The 21,985-nt window shown below is 36.3% G+C and overlaps 1 protein-coding gene across 1 annotated transcript in view; it reads right to left on the reverse strand.

The window, feature by feature from the left end:
• The window catches only part of LOC112051622 (14-3-3 protein epsilon), a 35,163-nt gene that overhangs the window by 8,176 nt on the left and 5,002 nt on the right, over positions 1-21,985 (reverse strand). The window contains exon 3 of the mRNA XM_052883209.1: positions 12,915-13,070. Within this exon, the coding sequence (XP_052739169.1) occupies positions 12,915-13,070 (156 nt within the window). The remainder of the gene's footprint in view (positions 1-12,914; positions 13,071-21,985) is intronic.

A 21,985-nucleotide genomic window follows, 5' to 3' on the forward strand; every position in this document is an offset into this window, starting at 1 on the left:
CGAGGTTCGAACCCAGGACCTCCGTCTTGTAAATCCACCGCGCACACCACTGCGCCACGAAGGCCGTTAAAATTCCGAACTGATCGGATTTTAGGTTGCTATTCTGTAGAGTGATGTTGTACGACTGACCGACGAGTATTCGATCCAGATAATTGTTACAAGTCCAATTCAGTGTGGTGAACAAAAATCGTTCGCAGATTATTTGAGGCGCTGACGGCCGCGTCACTCGCTCACGCACAAGTACTGATCGGGTATCAGATATTCGATCAATCGCGATCGACACTGGTCTGGTACGGGTTAACACCCGTAAATAAAATAAAATTGAATTTAAAGAAATAGGTTAAAGTGAATGACCTCAAAGCTCAAAGGGACCGACGGGCTGCCGATGTGACTGCGGCGAGGAGGTAGGTAGATGTTTGAAAATACAGGATGTGTTAAAATAATCGATTTTTGAAAGTTTATTACAATTGTAACTCCTTGAATTGTACTTTGTTTTTTTTTTAATAACACTGATGGATAATAGACATTGGGTACATTATGTGGGATTTTGGTTTAAGACGAATAACGTAGCGCGGTGTATAATGTATAAATACACACAGACACTGGAAAACACCCATGCTCATCACACAAATATTTTCCAGTTGTGGGAATCGAACCCATGAATTAACCTATTAATATTAACCACAACAAAACATTGTGTATCCAAAATTAAAATGGACATTTTCAGTTGGACTAAACGTATTAAATATGGTTATAGTAAATAAAATAATAAATAAAATGTAAAATATTTTTGTCGCAACTTTCGGAAAGGACTCGACCGATTATAATTTTTTTCTCGTTATTCGATAGGTATAAAAATAGCTTGTAACTATAGTATTTTCCAACCTTCTACTTATAACCCTCAGTTTTTAAATCGGTTTTTTAGAATTGATGTATTAAAGAAATGAATATGGCCTGACATTTGCCAGGTCAACTAGTATAGCAATAGATTTTAAGACAACATTTTCAGTCACTTCTGTAGGAAGTTACGTTTTTCGCTTCATAGATAGAAATCAAGAAGTGTGTGTATCGCGGTGCCAGGTAGGTAATAAACAATAAAACACAGACAAAGACACTTAAAAACACCCATGCACATCACACAAATATTTTCCAGGTGTGGAAATCGAACCCACAGCCTTGTATGCAGAAAGCAGCGTCACAACTTACTACGCGGCCGTCCAACTTATAATCATTATTATTAAATTATATGAATGTAGTTAATAAGAACAATCAATATTATATTTTAAAATAATCCCCTAGTTTAGTAGCATGTATGAAAGTTTCCACTTAGGGTCAGTTTACTGGCCTCCTTACACACGCCTATCGATTATCCCACAACACGCGATTTACGGCGTAGCAGGTTGGCAGAACCACGCGGTTTGCCAAATATGACGTCACAGAGGTACTCGAATGACGCAACCAACGTCGTAACAGGGGTGCAATAAACGAAGGGTGTGGCAACTCCGCGAATTAGAAAAATCTTTTACGCCCCCAATACCTATTGTGACTTGTAGTCCAGTAAATACCGTTAGTTTATAATCTATCTCGCGAGATTGTAAACTGTCGATAAATTGTGAACCGCAACATGTTGCTTACAATTTAACGCGTTATTATTCGGTATATTGTAAGGATTTCGTTAATTTACGTTCACAAATAAAAAAAATAAGTAATAAGTTTCTGAGCCATTCAAGTTTAAATTTTTAGGAGTATGTATGGAATTCACAATCTCGTTCGCAAATCAACTGAGAAAGCTGAATTTTGGATATGAGAGGATGGAGGGCCTAGAAAAGCTTCTTCTTAAAAAAATACAAATGTATACGTAGAGGGCCTTAATAGTAGGGAAAACGAAGAGCAGAACAAAAAGTATTGAACCAAAAATTTCTCTATCCCAAGGAGAACAGAATTATTAAAAAAAAAAACTGAATTCAACACTTTTTTCAACATGACGGATAATGCACATAAGAAATCTTGTTCGAGAATTTTAAGTTATGCTTTTCTAAACTCCCCCAGCCACAAAGTCATATCCAAAATGATTTTAAACTTATTTCGTGGTTGTTCATTATGAATGATATTTAAACGGGTACATACCACGATAAAACAACGAGATTTTTATTGTCGATATTTCGACCCAGTTGCAGGGATCGTGGTCACGACGGGACTGAAGTTGCGAGATGAGAAGTGAAGTCAGCTGTTCAGTGAGGAAGCCATTGAAATTCGAAAATACAAAATTTTCAATCGGGAAGATGGTTTCAAACTAGCTAGCGAGGGGAACCCGGTGGTAGAATTGTGCAAACCAAGAGGGCGCCGCGATACGCATAATAACAAAAGCGATGTCGTGAGTGTGGTTTGCCTAAACAGCCAAAAACGCGAGGTCGTTGGAAAAAAGAAAAAGAACAAGAAAGAGGGTAGATCGATTTTGCCCCTAACAGCTGACTTCACTTCTCATCTCACAACTTCAGTCCCGTCGTGACCACGATCCATGCAGCTGGGTCGAAATATCGACAATAAAAATCTCGTCGTTTTATCGTGGTATGTACCCGTTTAAATATCATTCATATCCAAAATTTAGCTTTCTCGGTTCGTTTGCATTTCCAAGCTGATTTTTCCGACATAATGACTGTACTATTACGTCATTATTGTCTCTTGTAACGTAGATTACAATGAATCACGTTTATGACGTCTTAACGAGCATTAAGCTAAAACTAGAGCTCTAAAACGCGCGGTGACCTTGCAAATTCCATCAAGCAGCCATATTGTAAAAAAAAATAAAACAACGGATGGAAATCTGTTTACGATAAGGTATCAAATTATTTTCGGATGAATATGTATCAACCGATTTTATCATGCGTTTTTAATAAAAATAATTCATATCCATGTGTGTTAGCTATTTATTTTATTATTAACAGATTTACTATTTTATGTGATGACGATATTTCCTTTCTTTTGATGTAGTCTTTCTCTTCGACCAAGCGTTATCTCACTCTTTTTCTGTTAGTGCCATCTCCTATCGGAAGTTAGGTTACTTTATTCACAGCTGCCCGAAACAGTGATCTGGTACTCATATTGAACCTTTGGCGTAAGTCCTTGAGCCAAGATGTACGACCAGGCATTCTTTTTCCTTTATCTTTCCCTGGATAATAAGCTGGGACAGGTCATGGAGTTTCGCATTGTATTACCCAGGTATTCGAGCTTCATCTTTTGGTCTTGCTGAACCTCTGTTGGCTTTCCCATTCTTATTTATTTCTCTAACTAGGTGGGATAGATCAATCAAAGACACTGGACATTTTTAAAAATGCCGTAAAGTCTCATTATCTGGTGCAGTAAAGTCGATCTGTATATATTATTTCTTTTCAATATAAGGTATTTATTAGTATATTTTGATATGTATTTTATTCAATATTGTAGGTATTTGTGTAATATTGTTTATGTATTAGGATGTAAATTATTTGTATGTATGTGTATTACTAATACTATGGTTATTTTTGTTTTACGCCACCTGCTGATGTCCTTAAGTTTTCCTAAACCGAAGGTTGCCTGGAAGAAATCGCTACTTAGCGATAAGGCCGCCTTTTGTATGCTGATCTCTTCCTAATTTGTTTTTTATTTCACTTGTTTTTGTCTTTGTGGTGTGCAAATAAAGTATATTTATCTTATCTTATCTTATAGATGGGGTAGAAAACTGTTTTATGCCAAATATTGTAATATAGTATATTGCTATAATAACGGTGTCCGTGGAGACTTCAGCATCAAATACTCGAAGGATCATTAAAACTTTAGTTGGTGGTTTGGTGACAGGTGTCAGATAGCGAACTCCCTCGGTCAATAATGTTGACAACTTAATATACAGGGTGCTCGGGAGTATTTCCCATAACTCTAGGGTAATTTTCTTTAAGGGGAATTAATTAAAAATGTCTAAGGACATGACAGTGTTCTAAAATGAATATTTTCATAGTAAAAAAAAAAATCTTTTGTAAATATATCTTATATTGGACTTGTCAACACCTTGAAGTTATGGGAAATAATCCGTAACACCCTGTACATTATTTATTTTACAATGAGTTAAACGTAACTCATTGTAAAATAATATATGGAGACGGAAACAGTTTCATTTGATATATTTTTATACTACCAATGTAATAAAGATTGCGTTTTATTTGCTCAAGCGGAACTTCCTTTCTATGATTGTGATAATATTATTTGTATGTATACCTATCATACGACCAAAAGACATATCTCAAGAAGATAAATAGACAAATGTCAACCAAAAGCAGCACAAATCATCCCAAACTTTCGACGAGACTATTTTTGGCAAAAAAAAAACGCTGTTGTTTTAGCTCCAATACTCCTCAGCCAAGTTCTCCAGTTCTGTTCTGTGCTGTGGTAGTACAGAAAAGTAACAAGCTTCCTTGCCTCAATATGTAACCAGAAATGTCGACCAGCTCTCAGAACCATAAAGAAACTCATTCCACTATAAGAGCAAAGCTTAGTGGATGGCGGAGTAAAGAACTGGCTTTGAATCTCATTCAAGCTGTATGGATGCCTTTTGTTTACGTAAAGTATCACAGAGACGCCTCAATGCGAAGTAGTCATGCTCTAGATACATTAAGCGGGCTGACGTGCGCTTAATGAGGAAATAAGTCGTCAGCCTGATTAGCGCTTATTAAATTAACAATCAAGGTGCCGCGTGTGACATATCTGTATCCGCACAGAAACTTGACGGTTAACCTTTCAACTCGTAACGATTCGATTTTGAAATTAAATTTATTTAAAATTAAAAAAAAAATAAGACAAAGACTTTAGGGACAACTCTCGAAACATAAGACTCGACAACCACCCCCTTTTTTGAAGTCGGTTTTAATAATAGACTATACTGGCATGCGTAAAGTAATTGAGTAATCATACGCCAAAAATGCCTTTCATAATTTTGGAAAAGAGCTAATACACTCTTACACTGCTGGTCTAATATTAACCAAACATAGGTTCAACCGCAAGGATACCGATAGGATCTTTGAAATTAAAAAAAAAACAACCGCATATAAATATGTCCATCCATTTGAGAGCTACGATGATATAGACCGACATCGACGTCAAACTTATAACACACCTCTTTTTGCGTCTGGGGTTAAAAATGCGTTATAAAATTTTTACAAATAAAAATATTATTCTGCCTTCAAGCCACATTTTATATATCTACTAGCGGACGCCCGCGACTTCGTCCGCGTGAAACTCGATGTAAACTTTCAACTACCTCTACGCTACCCCTACCAAATCCCTACCCTACCCTTACCCTACCCCAAAAAAAAAGAAAAAAGTAAAATTTATCCTATGTCCTTCTCCTGGCTCTAAACTACCTCCCTGCCAATTTTCAGCTAAATCGGTTCAGCCGTTCTTGAATTATAAGTGGAGTAACTAACACGACTTTCTTTTATATATATAGATTAACGACATTAAACCGATTGATATTTCATATCTTATATAAAGGTGTCAATAAACGTTAAATTAAATATCAACAACGCGTTTGTATCCTTTTAGAAAATAAAACGTATTGACCCAAGATTATGTTGCTAGAGTTACCTTCGAAATATGAAGGGTAAAATATTAAATAACGCTGAACCAAGTCTGTATAGCGTACCGCGTATTGAAGGCGTTATTGGATTTTTCGGTTGTTGTATGATTAAATGATTCTGTACCTATATTGCGGACTGAAATCGCCCACTAAATATGCAAATTGAATTGAATATACCTTTTTGTGTGGAATAACGTTGTGAATAAGAAATATTTCCAGTCGGGCTAGCATGGGCAAGGGATAAAATTTTTATCCACCCATTATATCCACTGACTAAGGATATAAATCCACCCGTCATAGCATGGCCACAAGGGAAAGACAAATTAATCCCCGATTGACATTACGCGTGGAGATCTTTTCCTCGACTATGGCATATGGAGTGGATAAAATGATATACTTTGGGACTTTTGACATTTAAACGCGATAAATTTATCCCTGTGAAGTTGATGTGGGGATAAAACTTTACTTAAAAAAACAATTATGTCTCGCATGTTTTGATCTTTTCTTTTTGGGGTAGGGGGGTGCGGGGTAGGGTTGGGGTAGGGGTGGGGTAGGGTAGGGGTAGGGTAGGGGTAGGGTAGGGCAGGGGTAGGGCAGGGGTAGGGCAGGGGTAGGGTAGGGGTAGGGTAGGGGTAGGGTAGGGGTAGGGTAGGGGTAGGGCAGGGGTAGGGTAGGGGTAGAGGTAAAGAAGGGTAGAGTAGGGATAGAGAACAAGTGCACTTATGTCAAAACGAAGCTTGACCGGGTCCGCTAGTATGATAGATACTATAGATACCTACTACAAACCACCGCAAAAAACAATCACCAAACAAAACAATGCCAACAGAAAACAGATAAATAATATGCACAAAAAAACCAAATATTATCAAATTTACGTTTATTTCGGACTATTAATATACCTAATGCCAATTTATAAGATATATACAAATGGGTTGACAAGTCTTTCCCTCCGTTTATCCACCAGGGATATTATATCCACCGACGTGCCCATGCGCGGTGAGTGGATAAAACGAGTGTGGGGGATAAACGTTTTATCCTCTCCCCGTGGATAAATTTCTCCCTTGCCCGTGCTAGCCCTGCAGAAGGGACCGATATTGGGAAAATTTAAATATTTTAAAATTGGATTGGTTTCTCTCTTTGTAGCCGTGTGGAGGATTCCGGAGGGTGTGTTCGAATCCGGTCCGGGGCATGCACATCCAACTTAAAATAACTCCAACAAAATTAAATATCACGTGTCACAATCGGTGAAGGAAAACATCGTGAGGAAACCTGCATTACCAGAGAATTATCTTAATTCTCTGCGTGTGTGAAGTCTGCCAATCCGCATTGGGCCAGCGTGGTGGACTATCGGCCTAAATCCTCTCATTCTGAGAGGAGACTCGAGCTCAGCAGTGAGCCGAATATGGGTTGATGACGACGTGCTACAGATGTTCAGTTTCAAATGTACAGTTTTATACTTTTTGAAGACTTTAATTGGTTTGTTTGTTAAGCTTGTTGGTAACGGAAAAAAAATAATATAAAAAATGTAACTAAGCTTCAAATGTTACTTCGCCGCTTTAGTACATCTGTGAACACGTGAAATTTATTTTTCTTCAAGAAACATACTTTTATTAAGCCAATTAATTAACCAGATCCTTATTTATACATCATACTATCATCTCCATATACTTTTATACCTGGATTCCCCGGGCCGACATTTTATAGGTTGGTGGGCATTCGCATTTGTAAGTTGACTATTTGTAAAGATTCTACCACCGGTTTGGAAGTCAGGATCTACTGAGAAGAACCGGCAAAACTCAACAGTTGCTCTTATGTATTATATGTTTATCAATCTAGTCTCCGACTGAACTTGCTCAATAAAATACTTATCTAATCGTAAGTAAATCCGAAATTGTACACGCTATATTTAGTAGGTATACTTCTTATAGCAGAAACTAAAAAAATTGTAATATTTTCAGATTAGATAGACATTATCGATATCTGAATGTTATTATGCAATTTTTAAATACATACATGCAATTAACTGTATGGAACAATAATACCACATGTACATATAAGTATATGTATTTAGTGCTAAAGATAAAATATAATCCAATTTAATTTTACATGTGACGTTTTAATTATAATTTGACATAACATCAAAAACAATATATTTTAATTAATTAAAATGTGTTGCATTTTCAAAAACAACGTGGTGCATCATTGCCTTGCTAGACAATATACAAGTATACTTTTATCTTTTGTTTGTAGTAACTCATAATAATTAATCAGGTCCCAATCAGGAATACATGTTTTAATCGTAACCAACCCATATTCAGCTCACTGTTGAGCATGAGTCTCCTCTTAGAATAAGAGGGGCTCCGCTAATAGTCCACCACGCTGATCCAATGCCGATTGGCATGGCATACTTTACGATTCATACGAATTGAACGCGTCATATGTCGTCATGCCCCAGACCAGATTTGAACCTACGTCATCTGAATCAAAGGCAGAGGTCATATCCACTGAGCTATCATGGTTTCCTAGTGGAGTTAGTAGTAGGGGACTTAAGAACAAAGAGCTGCTATTATTCAAAAATAATGTTTTTAGATACAGTGTTTTATGAAATACTAATAATAATTATTTACTTCAGCAAATCTATTGCAATATACATGGATCGGTAAATCGGATCGCATACTTTTCACACATGACACATTTATGATATAAATTTTTAGAAAGCTACACCAACATTAATAACGGGGAAAAAGGAGTTAAAGAAGCAAAATAATTTATTAATAACTAGTGGACGCCCGCGACTTCGTCCGCCCTTAGATCTCTTTAATCCAGCTCTTACAGTAGTATCGCTGTAAAAATGGAGTAACTTCTCCCGTTTTCCCAACATTTCCCTTCACTGCTCTGCCCCTATAGATCGTAGCGTGAAGAAAAGTATACAATAACATGCCCAGGAGGTATGAAGGATAATGTACCAAGTTCCGTTAAATCCGTAGAGTAGTTTTTGTTTCTATAACGAACATACAGACAGACAAAAAATTTGCCATCAGTATCGACCACTAATCACCCCCTGATAGTTATATTGGAAATATATTTCATGTACAGAATTGACAGACTCAGACTCTACAGATTTATCGTAAGAATTGACTAGAGTGAGGGCGAGCCTTTATTACTTATATTTTAAATACGGATTGTTGTCCGTCAGTCAGAAAGACGTCATCTTCCGGTGATAAAATAGATTCTCATAACATTTCGGAGTAACTGCAAGTACTGATAACTGATAAGACATTCTGACACCGTTACACTGATACACGAAAAATCCAAGATAGTTCTGCAGTATTACGACGTGCTTAGACTTTAGTTTGTATTGTAATACTTAGTAATAGCAGACGCCCGCGACTTCGTCCGCGTGAAATTAAGTTTTTCACAAATCCGTCGGGAACCATGGATTTTTGCGGGATGAAAAGTAGTCTATGTGTTAATCCAGAGTAATGTTTATTTCCATTCGAAATTTCAGCTAAATCGGTTCAGTAGTTGCGCCGTTAAATCCAAACAAACATCCATACAAACTTTCGCGTTTATAATATTAGTAGGTTAAAGACAAATTTGTTTTAAAAAAAAACTAAGTTTTCAAAAATATATCAGTTTTTGGTATGATCCATTATCATAAATTATGGAAAATGGAATCATTGTTAGTAACAGTACCAATGACCAGTGAAAAGAAATAGACAAAATTTCGTCCATTGGCGTCCGAGTTGTCCCAGTCTCATCTCTTTTGTACCAACGCAATGAAGGAGAGCGATATTTCCGGTTGCGCCGCCATTGCATGAATTTTGTCTATTTCTATTCACGAAATTATCTCGCGGGTCGCTTGGTAGCGCCATATGGGTCTTCTTTTAGAAAATAATTATAAAAAAAGTTCCAGAAAATGTTTTAGAGTTATCGCGTTACACACAGAAAAACTGTCAAAAAGAAGTGAAAATACTCATCTTCTTTTGTAAATTGTATCAATAATCGACTGTAACGGAATCGTATCGGGGAAAATAAATAGTTTATCCAGACACTATCTGTGATTTTGAAATCAGTGTCGTATAATTTTATCTCGAAACGGATACAGCAGATAATCCAGAGGCTATGTTGCAGGGAAAGCGATCATACAGTACAAGTATAAGCTTGGTTTATGAAATTAACCTTGAATAAACGTCCGAGGCGAGCTGAATCATAGACTTAACATAGAGCCTTGAGTGAATCCCAACGGCATTCAACATACACGACGTAGTTACAGTATAGAATACGTTTTAACAAGAAAATTGTTATTTAAGGCGTATACCACACAATTAGTAATTGTTTGTATTGGCAAGGGGCAATAGCGACACCTATTTAGACATTTGTAATTTATTATAGTTAGTGTAATGTACCTATTGTAATAGGGTATTTGACGCATATCAAAAATATCGTCGTCATCAACCCATATTCGGCTCACTGCTGAGCTCGAGTCTCCTCTCAGAATGAGAGGGGTTAGACCAGTAGTCCACCACGCTGGCCCAATGCGGATTGGCAGACTTCACACACGCAGAGAATTAAGATAATTCTCTGGTATGCAGGTTTCCTCACGATGTTTTCCTTCACCGATTGAGACACGTGATATTTAATTTCTTAAAATGCACACAACTGAAAAGTTGGAGGTGCATGCCCCGGACCGGATTCGAACCCACACCCTCCGGAATCGGAGGCAGAGGTCATATCCACTGGGCTATCAAAAATATACACAATATTAATTTCGCGTGTTACTTGGAATTAGGGTCCGAAATATATCGATATTAATTAATAAAAGTGAAGGACTTTTTATATAACTTAATTTAAAAATCATATTGTATTTTAAAATTTTCCAAACTTCAAAAACACTGTCGCCCATTTTGTGACGTCACAATGTTACTTCATGTACTAAACGTCAAACTAAATTGCTATTAGTTTTGTCAAACGCTTCTTGCAATAGCAATAGACCATCATGGCCGACTGGCGTTTTAGCTCGTATTGTCAAAAACATATTTAAAAACTAAAATTTTATGAAATCACGTCTCAAAAAAATATGAAAAATAAAAAAATTCAATCTAGTAAAACGATAATGAACTATTTAAGACCATTAAAAAAGTGTCAACTAGCCAGCCTATTACAAATAAGTAAGATTGTAACTATGTACTTGTAAATTTTAGTAAAAATAAACCGTAAAACACACTAAACGTGTGAGTAGTTCTTGTGTGAACGAAATTTTTATTTCAGACAACGTTTAACGGATCAGCTAGTGCAGAACAGTTTTCATGTCAAGTTTTTACCTAAATGGACAGTATAAGCATTAGTCATTCATATACTCTCTACACGTAAAAAAGAATGGGCCAATGTCAATAAATGCTCACGCCCGGCTGAATCATACAATCTTGACTTACTCAATACTCATACTTTATTCATGACATACTAATAATTCAAGTCAACTTACCTCACGGTGCCTACTCATAACACTTTCTAATTACAGTGTTATAATGTGACATAGAGCCGCGATAACCCAGTGGATATTATATGACCTCTGCCTCTGATTAGAGAGGGAGTGGGTTTAAATCCGGTCCGGGGCGTGCACCTCTAAATTTTCAGTTATGTGCATTTTAAGAAATTAAATATTACGTTTCTCAAACGGTGAAGGAAAACATCGTGAGTAAATACTAGAGAATTTCCTTAATTCAATTCGGAATGCGCCAGCGTGGTGAACTATCTATTGGCCTAATCCCTCTCTTTCTGAGAGGAGACTCGAGATCGCAGTGAGCCGATTATGAGATGATAATGATGATGATGTATGTGACATTACTAGGTGTACATTATGTAAATACTACAAGGCTCAATTTCACTTATCTACCTATCAAACATCTAGAACGGAAAGCATAAAAATCTATATCAATACACTTTTAAACTAAAAAAAAGCGTACCACAGAAAGTGTTGCCCGGATTTATGGGTAGAAATCAAATATATTAGTATTTTTTTTACATATTTATAACGTAAAATGTTAAATTCAGTTACGCCTCGAATACTAAGCGGGACACTTAAATAAACGAGCAACATAGCGTATCAAATCAAAGTTTTAAATAATGCGGCCTTCGGTTTTACAGTTAAAGGTAAGAAAATGTATTACTTTTTCTCCTGAGAGTAAGAATGTAGTAATTTTTAGTAATATGGGAATTCTTTGTTCGATTGGGGAATAATCGCTGTTTCTCTACCGCCAGTAGTAAAGCTGTGGTCGGGGTTTGATAGTAAGTTTGCCATTAAAATCACTGGTACATGACTTAATGTTATATCTCACAAGTGTTAAACGCAATGGTTTTCCGCACATCGTCTGGACATCTGCTTGTTTCTTTCAACTTCTACTATAAAAAAATATTTGTATATCCGATCCGAAAGTTTCCCGGCTGAACCTGCCACAATGCATATCGGCGTTTAGCAATCATGCAGTTGTAAATCGATTCTTCTTTGTAGAGAGAATGATGAATGAATGAGAAGATGAACGCATAGTGCTCGTCACGTGTCTTTATGTTTGTGAAGTTAGCTGCGGAATGAGTATAGATGCGCGGTCGCGTCTAGCCGGCTCCCCGCCCGCGTCGTTTGTACCGTTATTGATTCATTGAGCAGTCATTTGTTGCTAACTTCACAAACACAATATCTCGTGGCAAGCACTGCACATTGAGAACGAATCATAGAATGTTACAATATGAAAGAACAAATATATATCGTGGTCTTCTCCGCTTCAGCTTCTTGTGTGATCGCTATCTTATGTTACGCCAGCTACACACGATCAAGGACACTGTCAAGATGTAGGCCATGAAAAATAAATCGAAATATCGTCTCTAGGTATATGGTTAGGCGTTACGCCAGTTCCCAATACGCCGGACCGGGAGATTTCCGGATCGTTTATACAGCCGGAAGCATACTGCATTTTGCTGGTCATGTCCGAATTCAACTGAAGTGACTAGACTATACGGTTTTCTTGTAGGATACGATGTAATAATAGCCACCTCTGTCCGGTGTCCGGTTTCCGGCAAATCTGCTGGTCCGTCGTAGTATGTATAGTCGGATACAATCTTTATGACGTCTCCGAAATAAGCAGCAACTGTCTCCACGCGCAGGCCATACAAAAAGTACGCTAAAATGAAGACGCATGAGGAGACTCAGGGAGGCGGGGGTCGCGCGCGGGGAGATGCCTCGCCGCCGCCCTCCTACGTAACGGGAGATACCTAAATCGTAAAACTTGTATTGCGCAGCTTAAGTTAAACGTACCTTCATTTTGTAATAGAAGACTTTGGATTCGCCGGTCTGCGAGCTGGGGATGAGATGCTTGTCGAGCACATTGAGGATGTCGGAGCATATGTCGCGCAGCTCCTTCTCCACCTGGCTGCGGTATGCCCGGATCATGTTGAGTTTGTCCTCTGCGCCCTGCAAACAAGCATCACGTGAACATGACAGTGTAAATACATCATTACAACACGCATCACAGTGAGCTGTAGCTCCGTGGTGAAGCAGAGGATCCTTTTTTATAACTTTGTTATTTGTAAAATAAAAATTGTGGGCAAATAAAAATTCATTTATTCATCATTGTCAACTCTGCAATGACATTATTTAGTACATACCTAAAACTTTTAATTTGGGTTTTCAGCAAACAGAAGTAGGTTTATTTTTGAAAACCAATTTAAAAAAAAACCTACTTCTGTTTGCTGAAGCACATGAACACAGAAAGAGCTATTCGCAAGAATGACTTACGAGTATGACTTATGTATTCTTACGAATGTATTTATATTTTTATAAACATATTAAAAAGACATTACAAAATACACATAAACAATATGAGAATATACAATACAAAGATTATTCTCCTATTCATTTATAAAGAATTTTATTAACCGACTTCAAAAAAAGAAGGAGGTTCTCAATTAGAGTTCGAGTTTTAAATAATTTTTATTGAATGTTTTTTTCTTTTTTCTAGGAATTATTAGATTTACGAAAAAGTGTAGTCTTTTTATTTTTTTTTACAGCAGGTTATGGTTCAAGGCAAAGGTACACCAATCTATAATATTATTAACTGGGGTCTGTAAGTCAAATAAAATAATGTGTGAATAAAATAGTGTCAACCAAATGAAATAATGTTTTTTTGGCCCTAGAACTGATTTTTGGCATTGTCATCTTGTCACCCTATTGATACACCACTGGGTCAAGATAAGATATAGTTGCATCCTGTAGAAAACCAATAACAAGCAAAGGCAACCTTGCATTAGAGCGTGACGCGCCGGCGTCTCTCGTTTCGCCGGAACGTCACACTTGTATCTATGACATTGGTACTATTCAAAGTAAACCGCGCAGATATTGTGACGTCATTTGTTATTTCGTTTCATTTTACGTTGAGTTGAGTGTAAAGACTAGCGTACACTGTGGACTGCACGAGTATTTTCAATTTATCAATTGAATCCCACTAGTCCCACTATATTATACTAGCGGACGCCCGCGTCTTCGCCCGCCCGCCACCACCCTAATCCAGCCCTCTTGCGAAATCCGTTCTTAGCGGATGTCTCTTATTAACTGTAAACTACCTCCCTGTCAAATTTCATCTTTGTACGCCAACTGGGTTTTCGAGATTTCGTGATGAATGACCTTTCGCATTAATACATTAAGATGTGTATGAATGGATGTATGGATGTTTGTTACTCTTTGACACAAAGACTACTAAACAGATTTTATAGAAAATGATGATGACTGAAATCATTAGAAAACATTAGCGATTATTCAGGAGAAATAATCATTCAAAATAAGTAAAAAAATTAACCGCGATCGTGGCTCGATAACTGAAATATGTATAAGGGTTTTATTTTGTAACTTTGGAACCCACCTATTCCATTACGTTATGCTCAAATCGTCAGATTTTCGTAAAGCACACCTTTTAGCTGACGTGCTGGTTCAGAATTTCTGAAGTTAGTTTTTTTTTGGTTGCCCTAAACGTACTCACCAGTACTAATTGCTCATACTTGATGGAGGTACTAAACAACGTGCAAGCTATACGTGGAACCCTCGTAACTTTAATTTTAAGTTTTCGAATTATTATTATCACCATTAAGTTTAATATTATTACCCGACGTTTCGAAAGAGCTTGTAAACTAAGCCCATTTGAAATAAATGAATTTTGACTTTTATACTCCCGTTCATCTGTCGCGCTCGAGTAACTACAAAAATCCCCTCTTTCGGCTCCCAATATTCAATAATTTTTTGAATTATAATTTATAGTAAACTGAGTTGTACTCGAGCGTTAATCACCAGCTTTAGTTTAGACTTTACGAGACAAAGGGTACATGACGTCAGGCCAGTATTTTCGTTACGGAATGTAATTTTCCGTTCTCATTTCCTTTAGCCTTTCTACGGTTGTTCGGCGTAATGCAAATGGATAGCGTGAAGTAAATACGCATTAGGTTGACTTTATTATTGTTTGCCATATAATAGCAATTTGGTAATTACATTGAAAGTAATTTTATCAGACATTAACTACGCAGCAGGTGCCAGACGCGTTAACTACCGACAGAGTACTCGAGTGATGTAATATGTATAACTTTCTTCAAAAGGTTTTCGCAATTAATGTGTTTGAATATAATAGGTAGCAGTGGCGAAGGATGGAATTTAAATGAAGGTAAGACATCCGAAAGAAAAGGAAATTCATATAGTGTGATACAAACTCCGGTTTCTCATATACCTAGATACAGTATAATGATAAATATGCAAGGATTTTTAAAGGTAACTCGGCGGGAATCCGCTTGCGTGAACTCTATGCCGATGGGTAGGTATATATGACCTCTGCCTTCAATTCGGAGGGCGTGGGTTCGAATCCGGTCAGGGACATGCACCTCTAACTTTTCAGTTAGAAATTAAATATCACGTGTCTCAAACGGTGAAAGAAAACATCTTGACAAAACCTGCATACCTCAGAATTTCCTTAATTCTTTACGTGTGTGAAGTCTGCCAATCCGCATTTGGCCAGCGTGGTGGACTAAGCCGAATATGGGTTGTCAATGATGATGATGATGATGATGATGATGATGATGATGATGATGATATATGTGTGAGGATATGGTTTCTTTTACGCTCACCACAATTTCATCTACGAGTAATAGTGGCGTGCACAAAGTTTCTAATTTAGGTAGGCAGTAGACGTACAAATTGTAGGTAATGGGTCATAATATGAAGTGCATTTTTTTCCATCTATGAAATGCACGGCACTGTCAGATTGTAAGTGTAGATTGTGGTCTGAGATGAGGCACGTTTGCCTGTTTAATAGTTGTCTTAAAAGAATTATATACAAGTTATAAGGATCAATTATTATTTTTCAATTATTAGTTATTTGGAAGAGAATTCCTGACCCTGGTACAACATATTGTGATAAAAGAATATTTCTACGAGTACTAGGGACAATGACAATATGGATAAATGATTACCCGGTGTTTATCAGCATGGTGACAGGGAGGAAAGGTGGGAGGGGGGGGGCTAGTAGTTTTTTAAAATTGCCTTATGTGTGGTTTCTTGAGGAACCTATTGGAAAATTTTAGCAAAAGAACTTTTTTTAGATTTTGTAGATATAAAAACGTCATGTTTAACAAAGACTACAACTACATAATGTAAACCTATTCGGCCTCAACGATTCTGAAAGGTTTGTGGGTTGTTCAAACGTAACAACCCCCTGACCTATTTTTATGTGGACGGGTCACCGGATTAGCAGATAGCCACTTTCCGAGAGCGCGTTTTTCAAACATAACTGTTAACTTTCTTTTAAGGAATGGAGGAAGTAAAGGATGTCTTACGTTGTAGGGGCACCCCCAGGGGATCATTCACCCGCTGTGTCAATTTCTCAAACAAATAAGAGGTTAAATTCGACACTCAGCGGCTAAATGATCCCCTGGGGGTGCCCCTACAACTTCAATGAATTTCACTGTAAAACCACATAAGGAACATGTTTTTTTATCATAGTAAAGTTGAAAAAACAACAGCTGGTCCACCTGATGATAAGTGGTAAAACCATCTCCTATAACGCAAAACACTTTGCAGGATATGCAATGAACAGGTAAGTACGTTGCCTTACGTTCTTTATTCTTTTATTTTTTTTTAAAGAATATTTGCCATATTTCCGGTTCCCCTCCAATTAGTCGAAAAAAATACTGTACAGTCAGCCACTGACGATCAAGTAATCTCACATTCATGCGACGTGCGAGACATCATGATGTCATGCATATCGCGACCTACATACGATCAGTTTTATCGCCTGTCAAGCCGTTAGCGCTGCAGGCGTGTGAGATTACTTGATCGTCAGTGTCTGATTAGGAGTGTACGACAAGTCCAGTGAGCGGCGAACGAACCACCTCTCGGTGACGAATGCGTGCCCTTTACCACTGAGCTATTGAGGTGTCAGTGTACAAGGTATAAGCCTCATGAGTCTGTACTTTATCTAGGAACCGTATCCTTCAGATAAAAATAAAGAAACGCTGCATTGCGACGGAAATATTCATGGCGGACTTCCCCGGACGAGCTCTACTACAAAAAAATCCAAATTACTATACTAGGAACCTTATAAAAATAAGCTAATCACACATCCCGGTAATACATTGATTATATCGGTCTTCTTCCAATATGGTATTTACGCCAAGTTTTTTAATTAATTAATTAATCTAAAATATTAATCACCTTCTTCTAAATATATAAAAGCGAAAGATTTCATCTTGAAAACCGCTTGACGTACAAAGGTGAAATTTGACAGTGAGGTAGTTTATAGTTAGTAGACGTCCGCTAAGAACTGATTTGGAGACAAGGCCGAATTAAGGTGGCTGTGACCCGTAGTTTCACCTGCATAATTTCTTGTTCACATGTAAATAGGTTTAAAAGTTTGCATATTATACTATTTCAGACTGTCCTCTATCTCTGTGCTAAATCTTATCCAGATCGGTTAAATATTATAAAATTAACTAATCGGACTTTGTAACAGCTAACAGCCGTCACCACCATAGAGCACTCTATGGTGCCTGCTCTTTATGTTTACTTAAATGTATAGAGGATTCGACATTGAACCGCAGGGTGTGTACAATGTCACTTAGGGTACTGATCAATATGAAATTCAGACCTTACACGTGTCGACCTTGGCACGTTTCAAACCGATGCGATTTGCCTTTTTCGCTGACTGAACAACAGCCGTGCACAATTTTAACGACTAGCATTTTAATTTGATGGCTACGATGTTCATATACTAAAACTTTTAACGTTAAAAAAGTAAAATTCTAGGAGTAACGATTCTAGGTCTTATAAAATGTATACAAATATTATAAAGAGGTAGTTTGTGGTGTTTTAGGGGGTAATCTCTGGATCTACTGAACCGATTTTAAAAATTCTTTAGCCACGTTATTTGCGATATATTTTATCCCAATATATTCTCAAAGGAAGGAACCGCGGGGCATAGGCTACATAATTATAAATTAAAAAAACCTATTATATATAATCTTACTGGATTACCGAGATTATAATTAAATAATTAATCTCGGAACAAAATATTAATTTCCTTTTCTAAGCACTGTTTTTTTAACTTAACTGAGAGTAATCTAATTTACTCAAGACTATTAAAAGAAAAGAAAAATGTGTTGAGGTTGAGTTGAGGAGATAAAACTTAATTTATGATAAACTAACGGACGCCCGCGACTTCGTCCGCGTGGAATTCAGTTTTTCACAAACTCCACGGAAACCATGGACTTTTCCGGGATGAAAAGTTAATCCAGAGTAAAAACTATTTCCATTCCAAATTTCAGCCAAATCGCTTCAGTAGCCGCTCCATAAAGGAGGAACAAACATACGCATTTATAGTGTGATGTGATACCCGATATTCAATATTTTTTTTTAATCTATAACAATGAAATGTTTGTGGTAAAATTGAATACCTACCTACCGCAACATTTCATTTTGTGCCACCAAAAAAAAATGGGTCGGGCGAAAAATATTCTGGCAGTCTGTATATCAATACTGCGTGACTTTTTATAATGTCAAAAAGGTGCGATATCACAGATAAATGAAATAGCAGCTATTTGTACTTTAATTTTATTTAACTTTAATTTATTGTATTTTTCATGTAATATGACAGCCCAAATATGTTTATTATTGTTAATAATAAACAAAATGTCTCATCAAAAACATCGAAACTCGATCGAGTCCGCCTAAATAGTACTTGCGGACTGTTTGACTGTTTTTTTGATATTAGTTTGGTTCTGGTTTTAGGTGGGTACTTTCCTTAAATCCTACTTTCAAAACAAATATGAAAAATTGTAAATTGTAAATAGTAGACTAATTAAGAGTAATTGCCTACAAATAAACAAAAGATAATTAATTAAGCTTGCAAATTACGCGAAATGAACTACGCCTTCGCCCAATTTTCTAATGTGTGTGCTTTGTAAGGGCAGGGCTAGTTTTACAAATTCCAATATTATTTGCCGATTTGGGCAAAAAAAATTACCTTTAAAACATCATGCTACAGAAAATAAATTTATAGTAATTATTTATATATTATATTAATCGTAAAGTCTATTTTAACCTGTAATAGCCAGACCTTCATCATATAGCTGAAAGGTTGACAGCCCCTGCTCCTACCATAGGTAAAGTACGACAGGCAAATAAGGGGTTGAATGAACCATGGAGGCTTTAGATGGTATTAAAGGTCCAGACCAGTGTAAAGCGTAATTTTCGGGATCATAAAAATCAGGTCCCCAGTCGCCACACTTAACTTTGTGACAATCCGTCAAAAACAACATAAAGATTAAAATTAAAGAGATTCTTCAATTTTGGCGAAAATAAGATAAGTGTCTGAGGACTGTCGATGATTTGTCACATAAATTTTAAAGAAAGTATTAAAAAAACATGTTATCTATTAACCCAGAGATAATATAAAAAATACTCTTCATATTTGGAAGATTTGAAGACCTTTGAAATATTCCAAAGTTGTCCACCATGATCTAACTCTAAACAGTAAACTCTTTAATTACCTTACTTACGTATGGTCAGAGATGGGCTGACAAACATGATTTTTATAAAATGAGGAAAGTCTGACCATCACTGGCTCTCTATTCTGTTTATTTTATCGGAGATTTACGACAATAGAAAAAAACGGTGGTGCTCGAAAAGAAAAGTGGGAAAATCGGCAAGGTATTGAAATACTCGGTCCTCTTTGATTCCGATAAAATCACATCTGCCATAGCTGAAAAATATTCATACGGATAATGTTTCCGAAGAGATAATTTCGGTAATGCGTATAGATACGTATACGTCACAGCATGCATCTGTTTAGCAAAGGATTTACGGGGGTTTACCGGCATTCCATCACGCTGATAATATAGATACTGTGCTGCGACTGCGAAACAAGACTTTATATTCGTATAGGTACGTACATTGCGTTTCATATCTCGAAGCGAGGCCCTTTGATTTTGACATTTTAATCTTGGTTTTATTTTATGACAGTTATTTACGTAATTTTATTTTTTATGGCTCTTTGTGATAGTTACACCGGAGAAGTACTACCACGCTTATTACCGCAAAACAGCATTGCTGTGTTTTGGTCTGAGGGCAGCGAAATACACGTATACTATTCCTGCGAAGTGTTATCTGCTTGTTCCTACTACTGTCTGCTAAGTCTGGTCCCAAAAGGTCACTCATCAAGTAATATCAAAAACCGCTTGACGTAAGATAAAATTTGGCAGTGAGGTAGATTATACTTAGAGGTCCACTACAAATGCATATTGCGGTAGGGCCGGATTAAGAAAGTCTAAGGACGACGAAGACGCGGGACTCCACTAGTAAAAAAATCATCAGCCTATTTTTAATAACACACCACAGTACAGTAAACTTTCTCTTTAAGCAGAGGATCTGGAGCTTGGACGCCTACCACTCTGCTCCAATGTTATCATGTACCTAGGTAAGTACCAATTTAGTTTGTAACCTTCTCAAAGATGGTAACGTTTAGTAAAGAATCTTTGCTAAGTCTAGACTTGATGACTTGAAGATATGAATTATCTCTAAAGATCTAATCTCTCTCTGTCTTGTTGCTTTTCCAATATCAACAGATTTTCATACAAGATTCTCCAGATTATCTTATCAAAAATGTGCAGTTTTAACAAAGCTCAGATAAAGAATTTCTAAGATCTAGAACTGAAAGATATCTATGGTAACTTTTAAAGTAGTTTCATTTAAACTTCCACATATCATTTTACCCTGTTACTAATGGATTTGAACTTAAATTTTCTCATTTGCAGTTTTATATCATTATTCTGTCAATTAGTAAGTGCTCTTTTTACATAATTATATGTATTTTACCTATGTTCCTATCCATTAAATTTACAAGGAAACAAATGTATTGATATTTCGAAATCCCCTATTTATTGACCTATTCAAATATGTTTAATGTTGTTTATCAAAGTTGGAAGTTGCCAAGGAATTCAGAAATACAGAAATAACATGAAATTTAAAAATTACACAAAGAAATCCCAAAAATGTTTTATGCTAACAATAGTTGGGATATCTTTTAACTAAGTATTTTATGCAATAAACCTGATGGCACTGAACTGATGAAAGTTTATAATAAATAATTAATAATTAATCTATAACAAGATAACGTAATAGTTTATATTTGTTGTACTATAGTAGTAATTAATCTATGATGTCATAATGGATATTGACTATTCAACTAGTAAATAAATATAAAAAATACTAAATAGATCTGCAAATAATCTTCAAACAGAGCTAAAATATGAATTGTAATTTTTTTTGGCTAAATATAATTTTTTTTCCTTTATAATAGAATAATTTTATAAGAGAAAAAGAAATTGGCTCCTAGAAAAGATATATTTGTAAAGAGCAAAGAGTAGGTGAAATAAAGCTACAGAAACTATAAATAATGAGATGGATCAATGCCCTTATTCATTATTTTACCAATTAACAAGTTTTATTATCAAGGTGAACAACTTAATAAGCAGGTGAATAACCCCAATTAACCTATAAAAGATATGAAAATAAAATTATCCAAAATTTTTAGTTTATCTTCATAATTGATGTATTAACAATCACAGAATTTGCTTTGTAGAATACACAATTTTGTGAATGTTAGAAAATGCTTTATTGAACACTTCACATTACTCTTTTCTACATTTTTTTCGAATGCAATAAAGAATGATGGAATTATGTACAGTGGTGTACACAAAGTTGTCAATCAGGGTATGCACTAGTAAGAAAAATTAACTAAACTGGGAAAATCTGCACTTGATAAGTATTAAAAAACATCTCATAGGACTTGGATGCAG

Source organism: Bicyclus anynana, chromosome 8 (assembly GCF_947172395.1).
Source record: "Bicyclus anynana chromosome 8, ilBicAnyn1.1, whole genome shotgun sequence".
NCBI lineage: Eukaryota > Metazoa > Arthropoda > Insecta > Lepidoptera > Nymphalidae > Bicyclus > Bicyclus anynana.